This window comes from Odontesthes bonariensis, chromosome 4, assembly GCF_027942865.1.
Source record: "Odontesthes bonariensis isolate fOdoBon6 chromosome 4, fOdoBon6.hap1, whole genome shotgun sequence".
In the NCBI taxonomy this organism is placed as follows: Eukaryota; Metazoa; Chordata; class Actinopteri; order Atheriniformes; family Atherinopsidae; genus Odontesthes; species Odontesthes bonariensis.
In genome coordinates this window covers 36,195,276-36,216,686 of record NC_134509.1, presented here as the reverse complement: position 1 = coordinate 36,216,686, position 21,411 = coordinate 36,195,276, and the positions used below count along the sequence as shown (strand labels likewise).

At 40.1% G+C, this 21,411-nt stretch overlaps 1 protein-coding gene across 3 annotated transcripts; it reads left to right on the top strand.

Moving 5' to 3' along the window:
* The first annotated feature begins 270 nt into the window (after nt 1–270).
* On the top strand, nt 271–19,432 carry LOC142379044 (E3 ubiquitin-protein ligase pellino homolog 1-like). Of its 3 annotated transcripts, none has more exons than XM_075464118.1 (7): nt 271–463; nt 5,755–5,942; nt 13,454–13,583; nt 13,874–13,975; nt 14,982–15,179; nt 15,279–15,467; nt 15,810–19,432. In XM_075464118.1, exons 2-7 carry the CDS (start codon nt 5,857–5,859, stop codon nt 16,386–16,388), a joined length of 1,284 nt encoding a protein of 427 aa, XP_075320233.1. In that variant the 5' UTR covers nt 271–463; nt 5,755–5,856; the 3' UTR covers nt 16,389–19,432. The 3 variants fall into 3 exon arrangements, with proteins under 3 accessions (XP_075320233.1, XP_075320235.1, XP_075320234.1); XM_075464119.1 differs by lacking the exon at nt 271–463 and adding an exon at nt 5,370–5,409; XM_075464120.1 differs by lacking the exon at nt 14,982–15,179.
* The last annotated feature ends 1,979 nt before the right edge of the window (nt 19,433–21,411 follow it).

Sequence of the window (21,411 nt, the reverse complement as noted above, 5' to 3'; positions counted from 1 at the left end):
AAGACCTGATGTATCAAAAGTGATACAAATTAAAAATCATATATGCAAATGTATTTATTTTTCCATTTTTTTATTTTTTGTCAGAAGGTCCAATAAAGAGTCAATTTTCAAAGAATCAGAATTTTCAGGCAATTATTTCATGGTTCAGGCTTTACAGGGTTAATTTTCTTTTGTGCTGATAAGTATGTCGCCAAGTTTCACCCACCTCGCTTTATTTTGAAGGTGTCACCGGATGTGAGTACAGTTTACAGTACAGTTTACGTTATGATATTAGAGCGCCTCCGAGACGAGGCGAGACCTGAAAGACTTGTTTTTTCACCCGAAGTCTCCTGAAGTTTAAAAAATCACTTTATTTATCGCTGGACATTCAGATATTTACCTCAACGATTATGCCAAAAGACGGCACCTTTTTTTTCACCGTCAGTTACAAAGATGTCCTGAATATGAAAATGCTTTACGTTTGGTGAGTTTATTGTTCGAAATGTAATAGTGCTTCATTTTTTGTTATCATTAACATTGTTTAAGTGTTTTCCCCACTGTTAGCATTACCACTACGTCCTGTTACTAGTTTACTAATCGAGTTACTTACTGTAGTTTTGCCGACCGACAAACATTCACCTGCTAATAGTGGCTGTAATTGTGTTCTGGTTCCCAGGCTAGTTTAGCTTATCTGTATTTAATCAGAGCGTTCGACATGAGTTGAAAGTTCTAAGCAGTAAATTACGTTTGTGTATTCTCAAAAATGAAACAACAGTGAAAAGTTATGTGAATGTCATGGGATTTTAAAGTTAAAGGATTGCCTGGGTCTTGGTGCTGTGCATAAAACTTTATCTAATATCTTAATTGGTGTTTTTATGTTTGATAAATTATGATGGCAACACGCGTTAGCACCGAATCCTATTCTAATTTATGTTTTAAGACTTGCCTTTATTCTGCATTCTATTTAATTCAGACTTTTAAGTTCTGTGTTTACCCAGTAAAAAACTTCTAAAATTAGATTCTTAGGTTGAAATTTTAAGCACCTTAGGACTTTAGATTAGGGTGCATCTACTTCAGTTGTTGTATATGTCTGTTATCCTTAGCAGGGCTTCCTGAGCAGTTTTGGTTGACACAGCTGCTCTGTCTTGTCCATATAGTTCCCAGCTGGCTTCCTTTGTTCTGCAACACAAATTGATTATCATGCACCATCCTAACACAGCATCTGTCCCTGTAGATGCTGCTTTTTTTCCACTTTAAAACGTTGGTCTTTGCCCATTTTCATCGAACAGTCATTTCATCTCAAAGACCCATAGAGACGTGGACCTCTCTCCACTTGCAAATGTTGACCTAAAACCTGAAAAAGTTTAGTCTTAGGTGGGTATGAAACCTATTTTGACTGTAGCAGCTGTAGCCGAGAGTAAAGGGAAGTGACTATCAATGTTCAACCTGCCAGTTTCTGAAAGATCACAGGCACATTTACACATTAAATCTAACATTAAGCCCATGGTAAAAAGAGTAGAATTACAATTTTAAACAAAAGAACAAACAAACAAAAAAAAAACTATATGTAGTCTAGACCCATTGTCTAGTGTACCATGTGCCTAAGAAGTTAGACATAGAATAAAAGTATGTGGCAAACATAAAGCGAGTCACATAAAGAATCAAACTGATCCTAAATGTAGACTCCTGTCATGTGCAAAATGTGGACATGAATGTCACTGACAGACTAAAGTAAGTTTCTAATCTCATCTTGCACATACAGTAGCTATCTAACATATTGAGACATTAATATTATACTGATGCTGCTGTCAAATATTGTACATATTAAATAAGCATGTGTTTTCAGTTATTCAGCTGATTTAAAAAATAAATAAATAAATATATTTTTAAAAAAGTAGCATGGAAACTATTTGACGAGCCAGGAAGTCAATAAGACTACAGCCAGTTGCAGAGCAAAGAAGTAAGATATATGACGGCAGTTAAAATTAATAAACAAAGGAGCACTGGTGCTCTAGCCTGATTAACATAGACTTTCAAATCTCTTCGAGATTCTGGTCTGACCAAGACCATAACGAATACGATTCGAAATGGCCTGGTCAACCCGCCTCCCTCGGGTTGCTACTGGTTGAGGCCAGAAAAGGCTGTGCCTAAGCTTAAGCCAATCACACCACTCTTTCCTCTGACGTATGATTTAGCTACCAGCGGGGCTAACTGGTAGATTAAACTCTTACCAAAGCCAGTAGGGAGCAAGCCAGGCGAAAACGTCTTTCCTGTCAAGAAACGATTCAAGGGCTGTTCTTTGCTCGATTTTTAACGAGAATCTCCCGTCGAACACTTTCATTACAGCATCTACAGCAGTGTCAAAAGCTTGATGCTGCTCCATGTTGATATTGAATGAAGCGCTTCCGTGTACAATCCATGGGTTGAGTGGCAGTTCAACCACGTCACTACCTTGAACCCGCCTTGGTTGGCGCTGCTCAAAGTTGATTGCTTCCCGACAAAGTGGGTGGAGTTCCCATTTTTTCGGGAACTCGAATCCACCTGAATGAGCAGTTGGCCTGAGTAAGTGTAGCAGAGCCGAAGGTGTTGCGTCACTGCGAGGGCGGAGCCTGGGTACTGGTGCTCCTAGTGATTGAATTTTGTCACTCTGCCTCCAAAAATGTTTGAAAAATGCATTCAAAGGGCTGCAGGGTGTTGTTCTGTCCATGGGAAAAATAAAAAATAAATCAGTATTTTGCTTATGATTGTTTATCTGTCCAATTACACATGAGCCCCCTGAAGAGAGGGTATTATTGAGCCTTAATTCTTACATCCAGCCTTCACTTTGGATGTAAATCAACTGAAATTACAGGTCAGAATCTGCACTTTAATTCCTGTATTTAATCCTGTGTTTTCCTATATTGAATATGTACCTTTAACTTGTGTTTTGGTCCTCTTGTCATTGGGCAAAAAGCTGGTTACACCCTGTACAGATCACCCATCCATCACTCCACATCACCACTTATAGGAGACTTGATTTATCTGACCCTACATTTTCTTAATGGCGAAACATCTGTGTTGTAGCAAAAAAAAAAAGCTCTCTGAGTGCTCTGACACTGACTACTCGTGAGTATTTCACACAACCCCACTTTAGAAAATATGGGTTGTACGCTTCCATCAAAATAAGACCCAATTGTCACCATAGCTATGCTGCCAAATTGTAGTTAAAATTAGCTTGTGTGAAGAGCAGCCAGTTAATGTTTCCAAGTGTGGGATAAAATTAACTCTGAGGTGCAGTGTTAGCAGAGCGAGGTGAGATTCAGTTATAAATCAGACTGTCTCATCTCAGAGGAAAGAGATTCACAAAAAAGCAGTTGTTGAAGAGGACTGAAGTCATTTATATGGTGTCCACTTACATGTGGTGAATGGGTCACTATTCCCATGCAGTTTACAGGCTGCATTTAAATCCACTGAAAGAAAATCTGCTGTCATGACAGAGGTGACAAAGAGAACATCTCCTTTCATTATCCATTTTACAATGCCTTCATCAAGGCTGGAGTGAAACTAGTTTTTTAGAAGTGATCTACAATTGTGCAGAACTATGGTATATTTTTGAATGACAATCATAATTTTAAGTCATTAATGGTAGATTTCAGCCTCTGCATGCTTTAGAGAATGAGTCAAAAATCGAGAACTGTGACTCAAATTGGAAATTACTTTAAAAAAAAATGAGTACAGACCTGTAGAAGGGAAAATACAAGTCCCTGTGATCAATATCTTGCTTTAAAGGGATATGCCACCCCCAGGCCAAATTAAGTGTATCCCCGCATTCCCGAGACATAAATAAGTGCGTGGGAGCGTTTTCCTGGCGACCCAGGCATTGTCCGAATCTCACAGCACTGACCACTGCTTGGTTGCGCTTAATACATACATGCTAGCGTCGCCAATCGAAATATTTCGCCCAACGTGAATTAATTTACTTGATTTACCTTCTAATTACTGTGTGAGTGGTGTACTTTCACATCGAGTGCAAATGACTGTGTAAATCTACACGGAAGGCTTGTTTTGCTCATGTCGGTTTGGGAACTAGTTTCCAGTGTGGAAAACACAGCCGAAGCACACTCCCCGCTACGTCATTGGGAATCCCCACCCCCTGGCTGCTTCACGCTGGTTTGTTTGAGGAAAACGGGGGTGGGGATTCCCAAAGACGTAGCGGGGAGTGTGCTTCGGCTGTGTTTTCCGCACTGGAAACTAGTTCCCAAACCGACATGAGCAAAACAAGCCTTCCGTGTAGATTTACACAGTCATTTGCACTCGATGTGAAAGTACACCACTCACACAGTAATTAGAAGGTAAATCAAGTAAATTAATTCACGTTGGGCGAAATATTTCGATTGGCGACGCTAGCATGTATGTATTACACGCAACCAAGCAGTGGTCAGTGCTGTGAGATTCGGACAATGCCTGGGTCGCCAGGAAAACGCTCCCACACACTTATTTATGTCTCGGGAATGCGGGGATACACTTAATTTGGCCTGGGGGTGGCATATCCCTTTAAACATTTTTTAACGTTTTGAGTTAACGTGTCAACCTGATGATTGTCAATCTAGCTGTTCTTTGCCTGAGTTTTATCAAAATCGAGTTGTTGGGTTCTAGTTTTTGTGGCTTGCAAAGTTGAATCTTAACCATTGACCAAGGAAAATATACTGTATTATTGGGATGTTTTGTCTGTTGGTTAGCCAGATGACCCAAAACCTACCATGCTGTATTTCCTGTTACTTGTTAAAACTACCTTTGTTAAATTACCATGTTAAAGTTGTTGTAATCTCTGCATGTTTATGTTCACCATTTGGTGTTTATCTTATGTTGGGAAAAATACTGATCACTCACTGATTTCCTGCACTTGAATAAAAATAATTGTTGTTTCATGAATTGGATTCAGACTAGTTTAGGACTGAGGCAGAAATACACACCCTTTTTTCCATTCTGTGGAGCAATGTGTTGTGGTCACCAAGATTAAATGTATCTTACAGTAAAACTAAGATAGAAACACTGCCATTGTCTTTGTTTAAGTGGATTATATTAGTTTATTGGGTAAAATTTTATTATTGCATTCAAATTTTTTAAGAATAAGACCGGTAGCAGTAATGAAAAAATTAACTGCTTGTCTGATGTTAATGTTAACCTTATCATGTTGTCTTATGTGAACTTTCAAAAAAATTGTGCGTGAAAAAGACAGCGATGTCATTTTAGGCTTTAGTGGATATAACGAGATTTATCAATAGACGATGGAAAGTTAAAACTATAAACTATAAGACAGTAAATTATATGAAAACCCTCTCCTTAAAGCCCCTTATGACATCAGACTTTCAAATGAATGCCAAGCTTGTTTTCTTTCTTTTTTTTTCTCAGATACAAAGGATTTTTACATCAATTCCAGTGTGTTGCTAAGTGAGTCACTCTTCCACGGACGCACGTGGCCCCTGTTTTACACCTAACAACCCCACTCAGTGTAATGGAGTGAATATGTACATTGTTTGCCACTCTTGCCACCAGCTCCATGTACAGAGATTGTATGGGTGTATCGTAGCAATGAATAGTGTCATGGTGAAGCCTTTGTGTGTGTTTGAATGAATGTACAAAGGCTTTTGAATTTTAAATGAAATATCTAAAGTGATGTCCTAGCTGGTCGATTGTGGAAAATTATTTGTTTCATGTGTAGTCATTGCTTTTCGGCCAGCAGAATTATCGGAAATTGCTTATGCCAAGTTATAAATGTTCTGATTTTGTCTGCAGATGATATGTTGTGTACCTATACTCCTGGAGATGCTCTGACGGTGACAGAGATTTTGCACACTGGGATTGTCCTCATACTTCCTCCCTCCGAAGGCTGCACAGATGTTTTCATTGGGTCAGGAAAACATCTCCACCTCTCCTGCATCCACCAAAGGACCAGTCAGATATGGAGAGCTTATTGTGTTGGGGTAAGATATCCACTAATGGGTGTTGACAAGTTCCACCATTGTGACTTGTGCTCCTTGAGTTAGCCTCTTAAACAAACATATACAGTATGTTTACACAACTGTTAAAGAATCACATACATTTTTGGATGAAACCTTCCATATAGCCAAGAGAATACAATCATTCACCACAAACACATCAAACATGCTTTAGATAAGTAATCCATGATCATTAAAAAGCAGTAAAATCTGCTTCCTTTACATAAGAAAAAATAGTAATATAGTATTGATTTAGTTCAATTCATTTTTATTTATATAGCGCCAAATACAACAAATGTCATCTCAAGGCACTTAGATAATAAAGTCCAATTCAAGCCAATTGGAATTAAATTAATTGTAATCATAATTATTCATAAAATAATCCAATTTGTTCATATAGAGCCAATTCAAAAACAATTTCCTAGCTAAGGACACCAACAGATTACACCGAAACTTGTCTTCAGTCCAATCTCCCGTCCTGAGCGTGCCTGAGGCAACTGTGGAGAGAAACGACTCCCTTTTAACAGGAAGAAACCTCTGGCAGAACCAGACTCAGGAATGTTGGCCATCCGTCTTGAGAAGACAGAAAGGAGGGGGGAGGGGGGGGGGGGGGGGGGGGGGGGGGGGAGGGGGGGGGGGGGGGGGGAGGGGGGGGAAGATATCTGTTGGAACAGGGAAACACGAGTTAATGACCACAATAATGTCACATATACATAAAGAGAGTAAAGTGAGGAAAGGTGTGACAGCAGTCTAGGCCTATAGCAGCTTAACTATGGGATGTTTCAGGATCACCTGAGCCATCCCTAACTATAAGCTTTATCAAAAAGGAAAGTTTTAAGCCTGGTCTTAAAAGTGGAAAGGGTGTCTGCTTCCCGGACATTTACTGGCAGCTTATTCCACAAGAGAGGGGCCTGATGACTGAAGGCTCTGCCTCCCATTCTACTTTTAGAAACTCTGGGAACCTCAAGTAAATCTGCAGTTTGGGAACGAAGTGCTCTGTTAGGAAAATATCTTACAATGAGATCTTTAAGATATGATGGAGCTCGGTCATTAAGAGCTTTATATGTGAGGAGAAGAATCTTAAATTATATTCTGAATTTAACAGGGAGCCAATGAAGAGAAGCTAAAACTGGAGAAATATGATCTCTCCTGTTAGTTCTCATTCAGTTGTGTGCAAGGACTGGATTGTCAGACACGAGGTAGCCATACATTGTTAATAAAACAGTGTGAATTTCTTACATTTAGGGCTTGTTACCATTGATCTTAATTTGATATAAATTTTTCTAAAATCCCCCAATTTTTAGATGTACGCCTTTCCTGTGTGTGAAGCCTTGACCCTGTCGGGCTTATTAGATGCGGTGAGACCCCAGTTTAATTAACTTGGTTAGAGCTTCACCGCTGAAGGTGCCGAAATGTTGATCAAATTTGGATGTAAAAGTTTGTGTGAAGTGAGAAGTTGGACAAAAGCAAATTCATCCACTAATCATATAAGATGGAAGTCAAATATTTTGGAAATATCACAATTTCTTAATTTTCCCAGACTAGTACTATGGCAAGCCCTGTGCTAAGAGAAGGCAAAATTACTCCAAGTGCCTGGATATAAGCTGTTACCTGATGGAACACAGTGCTATCCTGAAATGGTGCCTGGAGCAACAACCAAAGATCTCCTTAGCTCTGTATTCTGAATTGCGGAAGAATGAAAGTTATCTAGGTATTCAGACAAAGGTTGACATTAAGGCAACGGAAGATGTCACGGAAGCTGCCACCATGGTGATGTTTGAAGTAAAGTCCACAACTACATCCATTATCGTACCTCTGCACACACAGCAGCTAGAGGAGATTAGCAGTGTTCTTCACAACCCCTCAGTGCGTGTATTTGCTTATGAGGAGACTCATGTTTGTGATTGCCTTAGTTATAATTGGCAGATACAAATCCATTAAGTTTTACATGTTTACACATATAAAACACACAATACAAACATGTACAATGGAATGATAAAAGTAAGAAGTAAGTTAATTTCACTCTTTCAATTAAAATTGGTATTGTAACTGAAATATAAATAGTTCTAATAGAATTTAATTGATATAGAACTGAATTGACCTGGATTGTGGCAGCTGTAGCTCTGGAGGTAGAGCAGTCGTCTGTCAATCCAAAGGTCAATAGTTTGATTCCTGGCTTCCCTGGATGACATGGCGAAATGTCCTTGGGCAAGGCACTAAACCCCTCTTTGCGTCCATCGGTGTGTGAATCTGAGTAATAAAGAAAAAGCACTGTGTAGCCTGAAACACTATATTGCTGAAGAAGTGCTGTATGAGTGTATAAATGGGTATGTTGTAGTGCTCTCAACACTGACGGCATAATTCACTTTCTTATATGTGTTCTGTTATCTGTTATGTTGTTGGTTCATCGTCTTTAATGTTGTGCGGTTCATTGTCTTGAATGTTATGATGCATTTAATAGTTGCGGTCTCTTTAAGAGATCCGGTGACGTTTCATGATAGCAGCTGTTCTGTTGATGCGCGAGCTGTCAGTTGGAACTGTCAGTTGGAACTGTCAGTTGGAACTGTCAGTTTTTGGTCAGTTAATAAACGCGACTCACAGAGTCTTAATGTGAGAAGTTTTCGGCTCATCTTTTCGCCTAAAGGCAACTTCCACAATGTACCCTTTGTAAAAGGGTCAACAAGACGAGAAAAGTCCTACATAAAACCAGTCCCTTTAACCTTGTGAAATGGAGTATAAATCAATGGTGACTCTTTACTTGCATGTAAAGAGGTTTTCTGCAGCTGTATCTGAATTGTTTATTCTATGAATGGACCACTAGTGACAAAGTAGCAACTTGGTTTGTGATAATGCATTCTTACCAGAAACTGCACACATTTACAGTACAAAGTTGGATTTCTTTGTTATGCAGAAGTTTTTATTTATGTATTCTTCTTATTCTTTCTTCCTCTTTCTTCTTCTTTATTATGAAACTTTAGAATTGATTTTTAAAAGGAAAGGGCAAACAAAAGAACCGGCTTCTTCATTCATTCATATTTACAGCAGGGGGACACTTTAGAAGGCTTTATATAGAAGCCTTTAGCAGTTTAGAAATTTGTTTGACTCTGGCATGTTAGTCAATGCAACCCCCTAGGTGAAACACTGAGTGCCTTATATCTTTTGATGTTACATGGAAAATATGTCAGAACATTTTTTTTCTGTTCAAAAGGCACTGTTAAAAATGTGGGCAAACCCTGCTGTTAATTTTGGTATCATGTTGGCAAAAAGATAGCTGGCTCACTTTGCGGCTGTTTGCAGCTACCTGTTTGCAGCTACCCCCCCCAAGTGTTGTGAGTTAATTTTGCTGCTTGTCATAGAAAACATGGAGTAATAACATGGAGTAAAAACAGTGTGTTTTCAATGCGATTTTCACACTTGGTTACAAGCGGTCCCCAGCAAAGCTCGCTGTAAACTTTGTAAGAGGAACATCCAGTTAGGGACCTTGGGTGTGAAAGCGTTCAAGTCTCACACCTCGAGATGGTGTGGCACCAGCTTGACACAAAAAGCCTTCAGCGGGCTCGAGCCATCACCCAGTTTTGTTTGCCACCCCTGACGTCTTCGTCAGTGCCCAGTCCCTCCGGTGCCCAGTCCCTCCGGTGCCCAGTCCACTCCAGCGCAGTGTCACTACCACTTTGGACTGAGATCGGTGCTAAAAGGGATGAGCTCATACATATATTAGTGTCGTGTTGGGAAGGTTACTTGGGTTAAGAAAGTAACTGTTTTGATTATTTGTTTTAATACTGATTTAATTTAATATATATATTTTTTATTTAATAAAATGTAATCTTTAATTACTAAATGAATAAGAACAAAAGGTTTTGAATTTCTGAGATCATTTGAATGTTTCTGGTCATAAGTCGTGTTGGTCTAAAATTTCATTCATAATGGCCTTAAAAGGTCTTTAAAAGGTCTTAATTTAACTTACTGAAACCTGCAATAACCCCGTCAATGTATTGGGTTTTTTTTGGCTGCTGCATAACTCAGTTTAAATCCAGTTGAATGTGTTCATAAACTTGACCTCAGCAAAGAATGCAGCCAACTTCCTGACTGAAGGCCATTTACTGTGGACACAAGAGTGAACCTGTGCTTTAAGGAAGTTGAAGGATGTCAAAAAAGTTGTGGCTGCTGAGGTTTCAGCCTTTTGGTTTTCTTTTGTATTCTTGCATCCACATATGGAATTAAACAGTCTAGGAGACTCTGAAACTGGCAATTACGCTGGGCATAAGGTTTTGTTTTAAAGGAGCCATGTAGTTAGTAAAAACAGAGCTTGTGTTCTGTGTCACACACTGGAGCCACAGTGGAAATGGGGTGGTCTGTGTTTGTCTAAAGGAGGTGGGGGTTTCTTTGAGTAATGCAGGAAGTGTGTATAATCCAGTGAAAGAATGGCTCGACTTTTAAGTGACCTCATGTTTACTTGACCTGTGGCTGGTGGCAGTCTGGCTCTGAAGATAACCTACAAATTAGTTTTATTTTTAATTAAAGCTTACATAACATTCATCTTACAGGATTGTCCTTTCAAATATCATAGAGCTCATGATAAAATTGTGGGGGAGATTCAAATGAGTCAAGTAGCTCAAAAAATTGAAAATATTTACAATGATTGTATATTAGACAACAATAATAATAATGATAATAATAATATTCAATGACTAAATAAATAAATTTGAGAAGAACATGTCAGCAATCACTGTTAAAAAGCCTTATGGCTGTGGGGACAAAGGACCTCCTGAACCTCTCAGTTCTGCAGTGCAGAGAGAAGAGCCTCTCACTTCAACTGCTCCTCTGTCCTGCCAGGATGCTGTGGAGAGGATGTTTATTATTCTCCGAAACAGAATATAATTTTCTCCTCATCCGTTGCTCCACCAAAGCACTAAGAGGCCTTCTGCCTACAACAGAACCAGCCTTTTACACCAGTTTGTCCAGGTGCCTACAGTTTTTGTCTGTAGTGCAATTCCCCAAGCAGACAACAGCATAGAACTCTCAATGATAGTGTGATAAGGGTTTATTATCATTGGTATTATTATTTTAATATTATTATTGTTGTTGTTAATATACAATCATTGTAAATATTAATAATTTTTTGAGCTACTTGACTAATTTGAATTTCCCCCATTGGTTGATGAATAAAGTATTTTTCTGTTCTATTTTCTATTCTATAAAACATGTATATCATATCACTACAGACATTGAAGGACCTGAGCCGTCTCAGGAAGAAGAGACGGCTCTGGCCCCTCATGTATACTGCTTCTATGTTGGCAGACCACTCCAGTTTATTATCCAGCACCACCCCCAGGTATTTGCAGGTCTGAACAGTCTCTATCGCCCCTCCATCAATGCAGACTGACTGGTATGGAGTTTTAGATCTCCTGAAGTCCACCACCTTTGGTCTTGGTAGTGTTCAGGAGCAAACAGTTATTTTTGGTCCAGCCATAGAAGAACTCCAAAAGGTCCCTGTACTCCTTCTCCGGTCCACTGCGCACACATGCCACAACAGCCATATCATCAGAATACCTCTGTATGTGGCAGGACTGGGTACAGGGTAAAAAGAAAAGGAGCCAAAACAGTATCCTGTGGAGCCCCAATACTGCATTCCAGTGTTCTAGAAACGCATCTCCCCATCGTGACATACTGTGGTCTGACAGTCAGATATTCTATAATCCACGATGTCACGGAGGGGGCCACACCCATACCTAGAAGCTTGTCTTTCAGTATGGGAGGTCGTATGATGTTGAAGGCACTGGAGAAGTCAAGGAACATGATTCTCACAAATGAACCAGGCACATCCAGATAAGCATATGCCCAATGCAGCATGTACAGAATTGCTTCTTCCACTTCTATGTGTTTCTGGTAGGCAAACTGGAGATGGTCAAGATCCTCAGCAACCTGCAATCTCATGCGATGAACAAGGAGTCTCTCAAAGGTCTTTATGATATGAGATGTCAAAGCCACCGGTCTGTAGTCATTCAGCTCCACCGGTTTCCCTAATTTGGATACTATGGGACAACAAGTTTTCCACAGCACCGGGACTTTTTCCATCTGAAGACTCATATTGAAGAGCCTCTGAAGAGGGACTGCTAGTTGACCAGCACAGTCCCTCAGAAGCCTTGGACAGACTCCATCTGGTCCTGTAGCCCTCCCTGTCTAAAGCCTCCTGAGCTCAGCTCCAACGTCCTCTATATTTAGACACAGAGGTTGTAGCGAAGGGATGGCGACAGGAGTGATGTTGCTATCAATCATAGAGATGGGGGGTGGGGGTACAGCTGGACAGAGGAAGCCAGGCGGTGGGAGCTGCCACAGATGTGGAGGTGCAGTTGTGCTTAGGATGCCTGGTGGTGGAATCTGTCGCAGAGGTGGAGTTGTGGCTGGGGTCAGGATGCCTGGTGGTGGAAGCTGCCGCAGAGGTGGAGTTGTAGCTTGGCTCAGAAGACCTGGCGGTGGAAGCTGCCATAGAGGTGGAGGTACAGCTGGACAGAAGAAGCCTGTTCGTGAGAGTTGCTGCAGGGGTGGAGGTGCAGTCAGGCTCATAAAATTGTATTCAACAGACATCTTGATGGCTTGGGTTAATCACTTATAAATCACATTGCTGTATCCTGCTTTTCTAACTTCAAACCTAAAATTTTTCTTTTTCTGTCCTACAATCTTCCTAACACAAGTGAAAGCTGTGTGAAAAAAAAGAAAAAAAAAAAAAAGGATTTTTACCTGCAGTGCATAGGTAGGCCGGGGTTGTGTTTACCCATGCCTGCCACACAGAACAGAAGCAGGGAAACTGCTGGTCAAGCTTCATTGATAATGAAATATATACCTTCCAACAGATGCAGAACTTCAGGGCAGGGTGTCAATTATCAACAGGTTCAACAAAGTGCTTATTCAAAGCATGGTAAATAAAACAATAAAAAAGCTAAAATTAAAAATGCTTATGCAGAAGTTATAAGCTACAAGAAGAGGTTCTCTTCATATTATTCAGGTCAAGTACACGGAAGAAACTAGTTGAATAAACAATGGTATGGCCAGACCTTTGTCTGTCCATTTTATAGCAGGAATTATATTTGTTGTAACACTTAATAGCACTTAAAGTAATTTAGCAAATAATGTGGCTTTATCTTCACCTGTCCCGCTTCTGCTTAGCTTCACTCCATGTATGGAGAAGGCCATGGTCAAACAAACAGCAGGGCTCTGCAGACACACACCATGAACTGAAATGAATTAATTTAGTTCAGAGGGCCAAACTTTAAAAGCTAACTAACTAAAAATGTCTCGGGAGTAGAGCTTTACGAGTTTGCAAAATCCTAGGAACATGATAGAAGCTGTCACTTTTTTTTCTTTGTATGAATAAACTCCATTATATAAAGAAGGAGAAACCCAGGAACAACACCTTTGGCTGATGAATTGAATCCCTATGTATTTATCCATATATATTTAATAACATGATACCCTGTTGACATCATGTTTGTGATCAGGTGCAATGGCTCTCTGCCAAGCGGTGACAAAGGGAGGCGGAAAAGTCTGTTTGCTCTGTGTCGTAGGAACAAGGCAAATGGTGTGAAACCCAGCACCATTCACACGTCCTGCACACCTCAGGCTGCTAAGGTGAGACTTCATATTGGTAGAAGTACATTAAGCCAAGAAACCCCCCATCCTTTATGTTTCTTAAGCTCTGCTTCAGAAATTTACCTAGGCCGCTGTGAAATTTATATAAGGAGTGTAATCAAAATAGTGTTCTACTAAAACACGAGGTGATATATGCTGCTAGTTTCCTCGATGCATTATTATAAAGGACAGCGGCAACAAAAATAATAATAATAATAAGTTTTTTTTCATGTCTTAAACAGATTTTTATGTCTTCTGTGTGTTTTTAATTTTTTTTTTTTTTTTTAAAGGCTGTTAGCAACAAGGAACAGCACAGTATATCGTACACTCTCTCCCGAGCACAGACAGTCGTGGTGGAGTACACACATGACAGCGACACAGACATGTTCCAGGTGTGTGGCATCCAGTTCACCCTAACTAGATAGTGTCACATATGTTGAGAGTCAACCATTTCTGATTAGTTTATTTTTAACATTACATTTAGATAATATATAAAATTTTCTGACTGCTGGGATAGGCTCCAGCCCCCCCCCCGACCAACGGATTAAGCGCATCACGATTATGTAGCGAGCAAATGAGAACCCAAAAGCACGACAATGAGGCAGGCGGTTATAAAGGGAAGATCCGTTTATTCAGTCCAAAAAACAGTCCAGGTCACAACCAAACGATCCGAGGCAGGCAAACAAATCCGATAAGGGGTAGGCAGGTATCAATAATCCAGGAAAACAGTCAGGGTCGAAACCAGGCGATCAGAGTGGCTAACAAATCCGACAAGGGGCAGGCAGGAATCAGGAATCCAGGAGAGGCAGAACTAGATCAGAACAAGTAGACAGGAACGGAAAACGCTGGAGAGCTTGGCGACGAACAACACAAGACAATCTGGCAGGGAACAAGTGAAAGTGATGAGTATATATACACTGAGGACCTAATGAGCAAATAGACTGCAGGTGAGGAGATGGACAGGAAACCTAGGTGAGGGAAATTAGTAATTAGCATGGCAGGATCTGAAATGACAGGAGAGTTAGTGAAGTGAAAAATAAAAATAGATAAACTAAGAATTAGTGTAACTACGTTACAAAGCGGGTATAGATGGATGGATGTATAGATAACATTTTCTTCCATCACATTCAGTGTCATCCAATCAATTCTGCCTTTAGCACCATCAGTTAACAATTGAGAAGGCTTATGTCCATTAAGGCATTCATGACTGTTGCATGGGACCTTTTCTTTCAAAAAGTTTGTCTGTAAACTCTTAAAATGGAAAAATGAATTAAACAAAAATTATCAAATCTGTGTCACAATATTTATTCCAAATCAATTTCTGTCTGCAAGTGTCAGCAAACATGCACACTGAAATACCAGAAATGGAAACCTTGAACTTTTAACTTTTAATCACAGATTGGGCGTTCCACCGAGTCTCCCATTGACTTTGTTGTGACAGACACTGTGCCCAGTGGACAGAGCTACACTGAGAGTCAGACCGCTCAGAGCACCATCTCCCGCTTTGCCTGCCGCATCATCTGTCAAAGAAACCCACCTCAAGCTGCACACATCTATGCTGCAGGCTTTGACTCCTCTAAAAACATCTTTCTTGGGGTAGCAAGCTACCATCAAAAATTTATACAACAATTCATTACTTGATTAACTCTCATGTTGTGTGGTGATGCTAAGAGTAAGTTTGTGACTTCTTCACAGGAGAAGGCAGCCAAGTGGAGGATGCAGGAGGGTCAAATGGATGGACTGACCACAAATGGTGTTCTGGTAATGAATCCTTGCCACGGCTTCAGCCACGACTCCAAACCTGGTCTTTGGAGGGAAATCTCAGTCTGTGGCAATGTTTTCACGCTCCGGGAGACCAGATCAGCTCAGCAGAGGGGCAACATGGTGTGTGACTCCCAATCGCACACACAGTTACAGTAAAATGGACTGTACTATATAAGAATGGACTGTATTATATAGTATGGACTGTAATAAATAAATAAGGACTGTACTATACAGGTATGGACCATACTATATAAGTACTTATGAAGTATTTATGAACTTAAGTTTTCTGTTTATTTTTGAAAAATGGAAAGTAAACTATATAAAATGTTTAACTGATTAAAGGAATGTTAAATGAAAGCAACTGACATCAGCACATTAGCTTTCTAATACTATTTTAAACATGAAGCATATAAGAGTAATGTGACACATTGAAGTGATGTGGATGATCTGTGTTTTTTGAAGGTGGACTCTGAGTATAACAAGCTGGTGGACGGCTCCCTTATTGACCTTTGTGGTGCCACCCTGCTGTGGCGGACTGCAGAGGGACTTGCGCGTACCCCCACCGTCAAGCACCTGGAGGCGATGCGGCAGGAGCTGAATGCTGGGCGTCCACAGTGCCCCGTGGGCTTGAACACTTTGGCCTTCCCCAGTCTGCGACGCAAGGATGTCCTGGACGAGAAGCAGCCCTGGGCCTACCTGCGCTGTGGCCATGTGCACGGCTATCATGGCTGGGGAGGGCGCCATGACCCCAAAGTTGAAGTGGAATGTCAGGAGAGAGAGTGCCCCATGTGCCGGGCAAGGGGCCCTTATATGCCACTGTGGCTAAGCTGTGAACCAGGCTTTTACGTAGATGCTGAGCCTCCCACCCATGCCTTTGTCCCCTGTGGGCATATCTGCTCAGAGAAGACGATAGCCTACTGGAGTCAGATCCCGCTACCGCATGGCACTCACGCCTTCCACGCTGCCTGTCCATTCTGCATCCAGCCGCTTAACGGACAGACCGGCTGCGTTAGACTCATCTTCCAAAGTCCCCTTGACTAGAATAAACCACTTAGACTTTTTATTTTAAGCATTGATTAATGGAAGAGGGTTAAAAATATAGATTCAGATATAATATAGATTTCTTAATTAAATTTTTTACAATACAGCTGCATTTATTGGGTTTATTCCTGCCCTTTTGCAAATGTAATATTTGGCTCCTCCTTTGGTGAAAGTTCTTCCCTGGCATAGTCACAGAAAAACACTGGGAAAGCTGTGATAATGTTTGATTTTCATTTTTATATTTATTTTCTTACCTCCTCAGTACTGTTTGTAAGTAAGTGCTCAGTTTAACAGCAGTAACATTCAGAATCAGAATCAGAAAAAACTTTATTTATCCCCGAAGGGCAATTAGAAAGGCGAAGAGTGGTCCATTAAAAGAAGAACAAGAAAATGGAATCATAAAGAAAATAAAACACAGAAGGGGGTGACAAAAAATAAATAATGAAAAATAAAAATAAAATAAAATATTTAGCAAATAAATAAAATAAGGCGTCGATTATATTAAAATGACAATGTAATTAAAGTGACAATAAAAAATGAAAGTGACATTGTAGTTAAAATGTCGAGGTGATATTGTAATTTGCACATCAGATATTGCACTACAGAATTGTACAGAAGATCTAAGTTATAGTTAGAGTCACTGTCTCAGACTTCTTAGAGTTCAAGAGGAGAATGACACTGGGAACAAAGGTTGCTCTTCTCCTTTGGGTCTTACAGGCCGGACAGCGGAACCTGCGACCAGATTGCAGCTTCTCAAATGCCGGAAACAGAGCATGAGTCGGGTCCTTGAGAATTCGACGAGCCAGGCTGCTAGCCTGCTGCTCGTACACAGTGTTCAGATGGCGAACAGAAAGTCCAATAATCTTGGAACACACCTTGACAATGTTATGCAGGGGGTTCCTATCCTGTACAGTAATGGAGTGATACCAGATGCATATGGAGAAAGCCAAAACACTCTCAATGAATGAGTAATAGAAAGTCAACAAGATGTTCTGACTGACAGAATGAATGATGAATGATGAATGATTTTATTTGACATTCTCCGTTCATATTAAAAAATAAATACATGATTAAGTTCCATATAAACTGCACCACATACTTAAATTTAAAAAAAAAAACAGAGCGCCAGGATAACACAATAAAGCTCGGAAGCTTATTTCCATTGTGGTCCTAGATGTTGAATGGCAGCAGATGTTAAAATGGGAAGAGTGGCACTGGGACCAAACCAAAACTTTAAAACAACATTACATATATAGCATACACAATACAAATTTTTACTATGAAAGTGCTATCCTACACTGACTGATCTCTAAGCCAGGTTTTTAAAGCACGTTTAAAACCATCTAAACTATTAATCATTTTAATACTACCTGGTAACTTATTCCACAAACTTGATGCAATATATAGAAATGAGTCCTTCCCTATCTTAGTAAGGACTCGTGGTGGAACAAAGTCTGTAGAGCTCCCCCTAGTGGAGTAACTGTGGACATTCCTCACTCTGTTAAAGAAATTATTTAAGTATTTAGGGACATCCCCATTTACAATTTTGTGCACCATGCTCAACTCAATTTGAGAAACTCTGTCCTCAACCCAAACTGTTAAAGTGGTGAGGATCAAGGTGAGTTCTTGGAGGCAGTCCCATAATGGTCCTTACTAATTTATTTTGTGAGGTCTGGAGCTTATTTTTAAGATATTTAGTAATGCCATTGTACCAGGAGCAACATGCATAATCATAATACGGCTGAATTATAGCACTTGCTAGGGTTAACAAAGCCTTCTGATCCAGATACTTGGAAATTCTGGCCAGGAAACGCACTCGTTGATTAACCTTAGTGATTACTTTCTGGGCTTGACCAGCACCAGACAACTGGCTGTCTAGTACACACCCAAGATAGCTGACAGAGTTCTTGGCATTAAGTGCAGTGTCACCAGCTAATATTTTAAAACCTTGGCTTTTGTTCAACTTCATTTTAGACCCAAACAAGATGGACTCGGTTTTTCCCAGATGAAGAGAAAGCCTATTAAATGATAACCACTTGCTGACATTAGAAAGCTCGATACTTAATGTTGATTCAACCATGTTTTTATCCTTGTGTGAAAACACAAGTGCAGAATCATCAGCAAATAAAAATAATTCACATGAACAGACTGATTTAAGATCAATTTATAAAAGAAGAAGGAGAGGGCTCAAAACACTCCCCTGGGGGACCCCACACTGCACAGTTTGTGGCTGGGATAAAGTTCCCCCAACATCGACCACTTGTTCTCTATTCATCAGATATGACTCAAACCATTTTACTGCTGTGTTGTTAAAACCTATAGCCCTCAGTTTTGTAAGAAGAATTCCATGGTCTACAGTATCAAACGCCTTTTGCAAGTCCAGCATAACCATGCCACAGAACTTGCCCTGGTCAACCTCCTTTCTAATATAATCAGTTAGATACAATAGACATGTGTCGGTGGAGTGTGATTTACGAAATCCTGATTGGAGTTCGTATAGTAAGTTACGAGATAAGAGATATTTGTTTACCTGCTCAAAAACTAATCTCTCAATTAGCTTTGAAATTGTGCTCAGTATGGAGATTGGTCTATAGTATACTGATCTAATTTACTCCCTTTCTTGTAAAGTGGGATCACTTTTGCCAGCTTAAAGCTGCAGTCTGCAGGATTTGTTGTTGTCATACGTAAAGTCCTAATTTTTGGCATTTTAAGAGTTTACATGATCTATCAGAACGCTTGAAGTTGAAAACGGTGACCTCCGTAGTCGCAAAATGCAAGAAATGCTTATTTTTTTAACCGAAAAATAAAAAGTTATTCAACTTCCTGTCCCGCCCCATCAAAACACATGAGAACTCGTGCACGTCTACGTGCACGCCAGATGCACGTACACGACTCCTCATTCATCACCTCACCTGTCATTTGCGATCATGAAAGACACAGTAAGTAGACTAGCCCGTAATTAAGTTCAATAGTCTAGATAAATAAGCTTGGGGACGAGCCTACCTTGTATCGCGCGTGCACAATCAGTGATTGACAGGCAGCAGAGCCCAGCCTGATTGGTTACCTTTTACCGGTCCGGTCTGCAATTTTGTAAACAAACCTGCTGGCTTTGGAGGGACCTAGCGGGACATATAGGGAACCTAGAGAACTCCTTTTTTTTTTGTATTGGGGTATTTAATGTACTACTTTCAGAATCCCCGGACAGTTCCAGGCATTATGCTTGAAAAAGAGTTGCAGACTGCAGCTTTAAGATCTTCAGGGAAGTGTCCCTTTTCAATAGATAAGTTTATGATGTGTGTAACACTTGGAGTGATGTTCTCCGCAGCATCTTTCAAGAATCGAGATGGAATGTTATCAAGACCTGTAGCTTTAGAGCCATCTAACTTTTGGAGTTTTATAAGTACATCTGCCTCTGGTACCTTGTCTAAACTGAATGCATTTGGAACCCCTTGCTGGGAATAGAAATCAAAAACGTTACTTTCTTCATATTGTTTAGACGTGACAGGAAGCTTTTCAACCAGCTTGCTAGCAATTGTTGAAAAATATGTTTTAAAACTGTGCTACTTTATCCTTATCTGATATAATCATATTGCCAAGATCTAGACTAATATTGCATGTTTTGGTTTTCAGCCTCTTATTATATCCCAACTCTCTCAATGACTGCCATAGCTTTTTAGGGTCGTGTTTATACTCTGTAATTTTCTCATTAAAATAGGTTCGTTTAGAACAATCCACTAGTCTATTCACTTCATTTCTCATTTTCTTATACTCTATCCAACTCTCATCATCCTTATTTTTCCTAAATTGATCATATAATCTGTTTCTGCTCCTTATGGCCTCCAGTATCCCATCATTTATCCATGATTCCGTTCTCTGTTTTACTCTTACTTCTCTAAAAGGTGCGATCTTGTCTATGCATTGCAAAAATAATAATTTAAAAAAATGCCAAGCTTGATCAACATCATTACATTGCATCACAGATGTCCAGTTTACTTCATTTAAACAGTTTGTAAGTGTCTCTTTGCTATACCCCTTCGTAGATCTAATTTTCATGGTATTGTGAGCATTAAACACCGTTTTCGTTACTTTCCTAGTGCAGAAAATCATAGAATGGTCACTTAAAGGCGGGGTAGGGGATCTTTTTCTGGAACATTTTTTTACATATTGCTTCAAATACTCTTCACACCCCCATTGCAACCAATTAATTAAAAGTTTTGACACAAATATAAAATTTTTTAGTGGCCTCCAGAACGTACAATCTAGGAAAAACAGTATCCAATCATTGTGCTCCTCCCTCCCTCTTCTCCTCCTTCCCCTTGTGCGCATACCCTGCTCCGTGAACGAATTACGCGTCCAGAAGCTTGGCAGGAAGCTAAACTAGAGCCAGCTTGGCTAGCACCTAGCATTATTAAACGTATAGTTAGCATATACTAAATACTAAATACGGCAACGATCGATGCTTGCTGTCAGAACAGCGCTCGTGCACCGTCGTGCTCGTGCGCGTTCATGTTCATGGCGTGCCTTCTGGGGGAAAGTGAAGAAAAGGGTTGGGACTTTTTACCTGTGTTTTTTCAAAATGCAGCTTCGCTGGACTCAAAATCCAGGATCTCCTACCCTACCTTTAAACCGTAGTGAATTACCCCACTATTTACAATTCTTGATTTCTCAGAAACTAAAATAAGATCAATCGTGGTTTGAGTAGAAATGCAAACACGTGTCGGTTCTTCAATCAGCTGATGTAGGCTGTGGCTACTGCAAAAGTTCTTCAGAGCTTTAGACATTGAAATTTCGTCTCTGACAACATCCGTATTAAAATCTCCCAACATGATTACTTCCGAATTTATGAAGTCCAAGCATTTCGAACATACATTGTCCAACAGGTCATAAAAATTTGTCTGGTCCGGAGGCCGGTAACAAACGCCCACTAATATTGGCTTGCTCTTAGGCAGCAAAATGTTTACCCACAAAGCTTCAATCTGGTCCTCATATATATCGACTCTTTGGTTAAAACAAATGTCCGATC

Bases quoted from the DNA above. Each gene is read 5' to 3' on its own strand.
- LOC142379044 (XM_075464118.1), top strand. From the start codon at position 5,857: ATGTTTTCATTGGGTCAGGAAAACATCTCCACCTCTCCTGCATCCACC. The intron at 13,584-13,873 runs GTGAGACTTCAT...TTTTTTTTAAAG, and splicing joins GCACACCTCAGGCTGCTAAG to GCTGTTAGCAACAAGGAACA. The intron at 15,180-15,278 runs GTAGCAAGCTAC...ACTTCTTCACAG, and splicing joins CTAAAAACATCTTTCTTGGG to GAGAAGGCAGCCAAGTGGAG.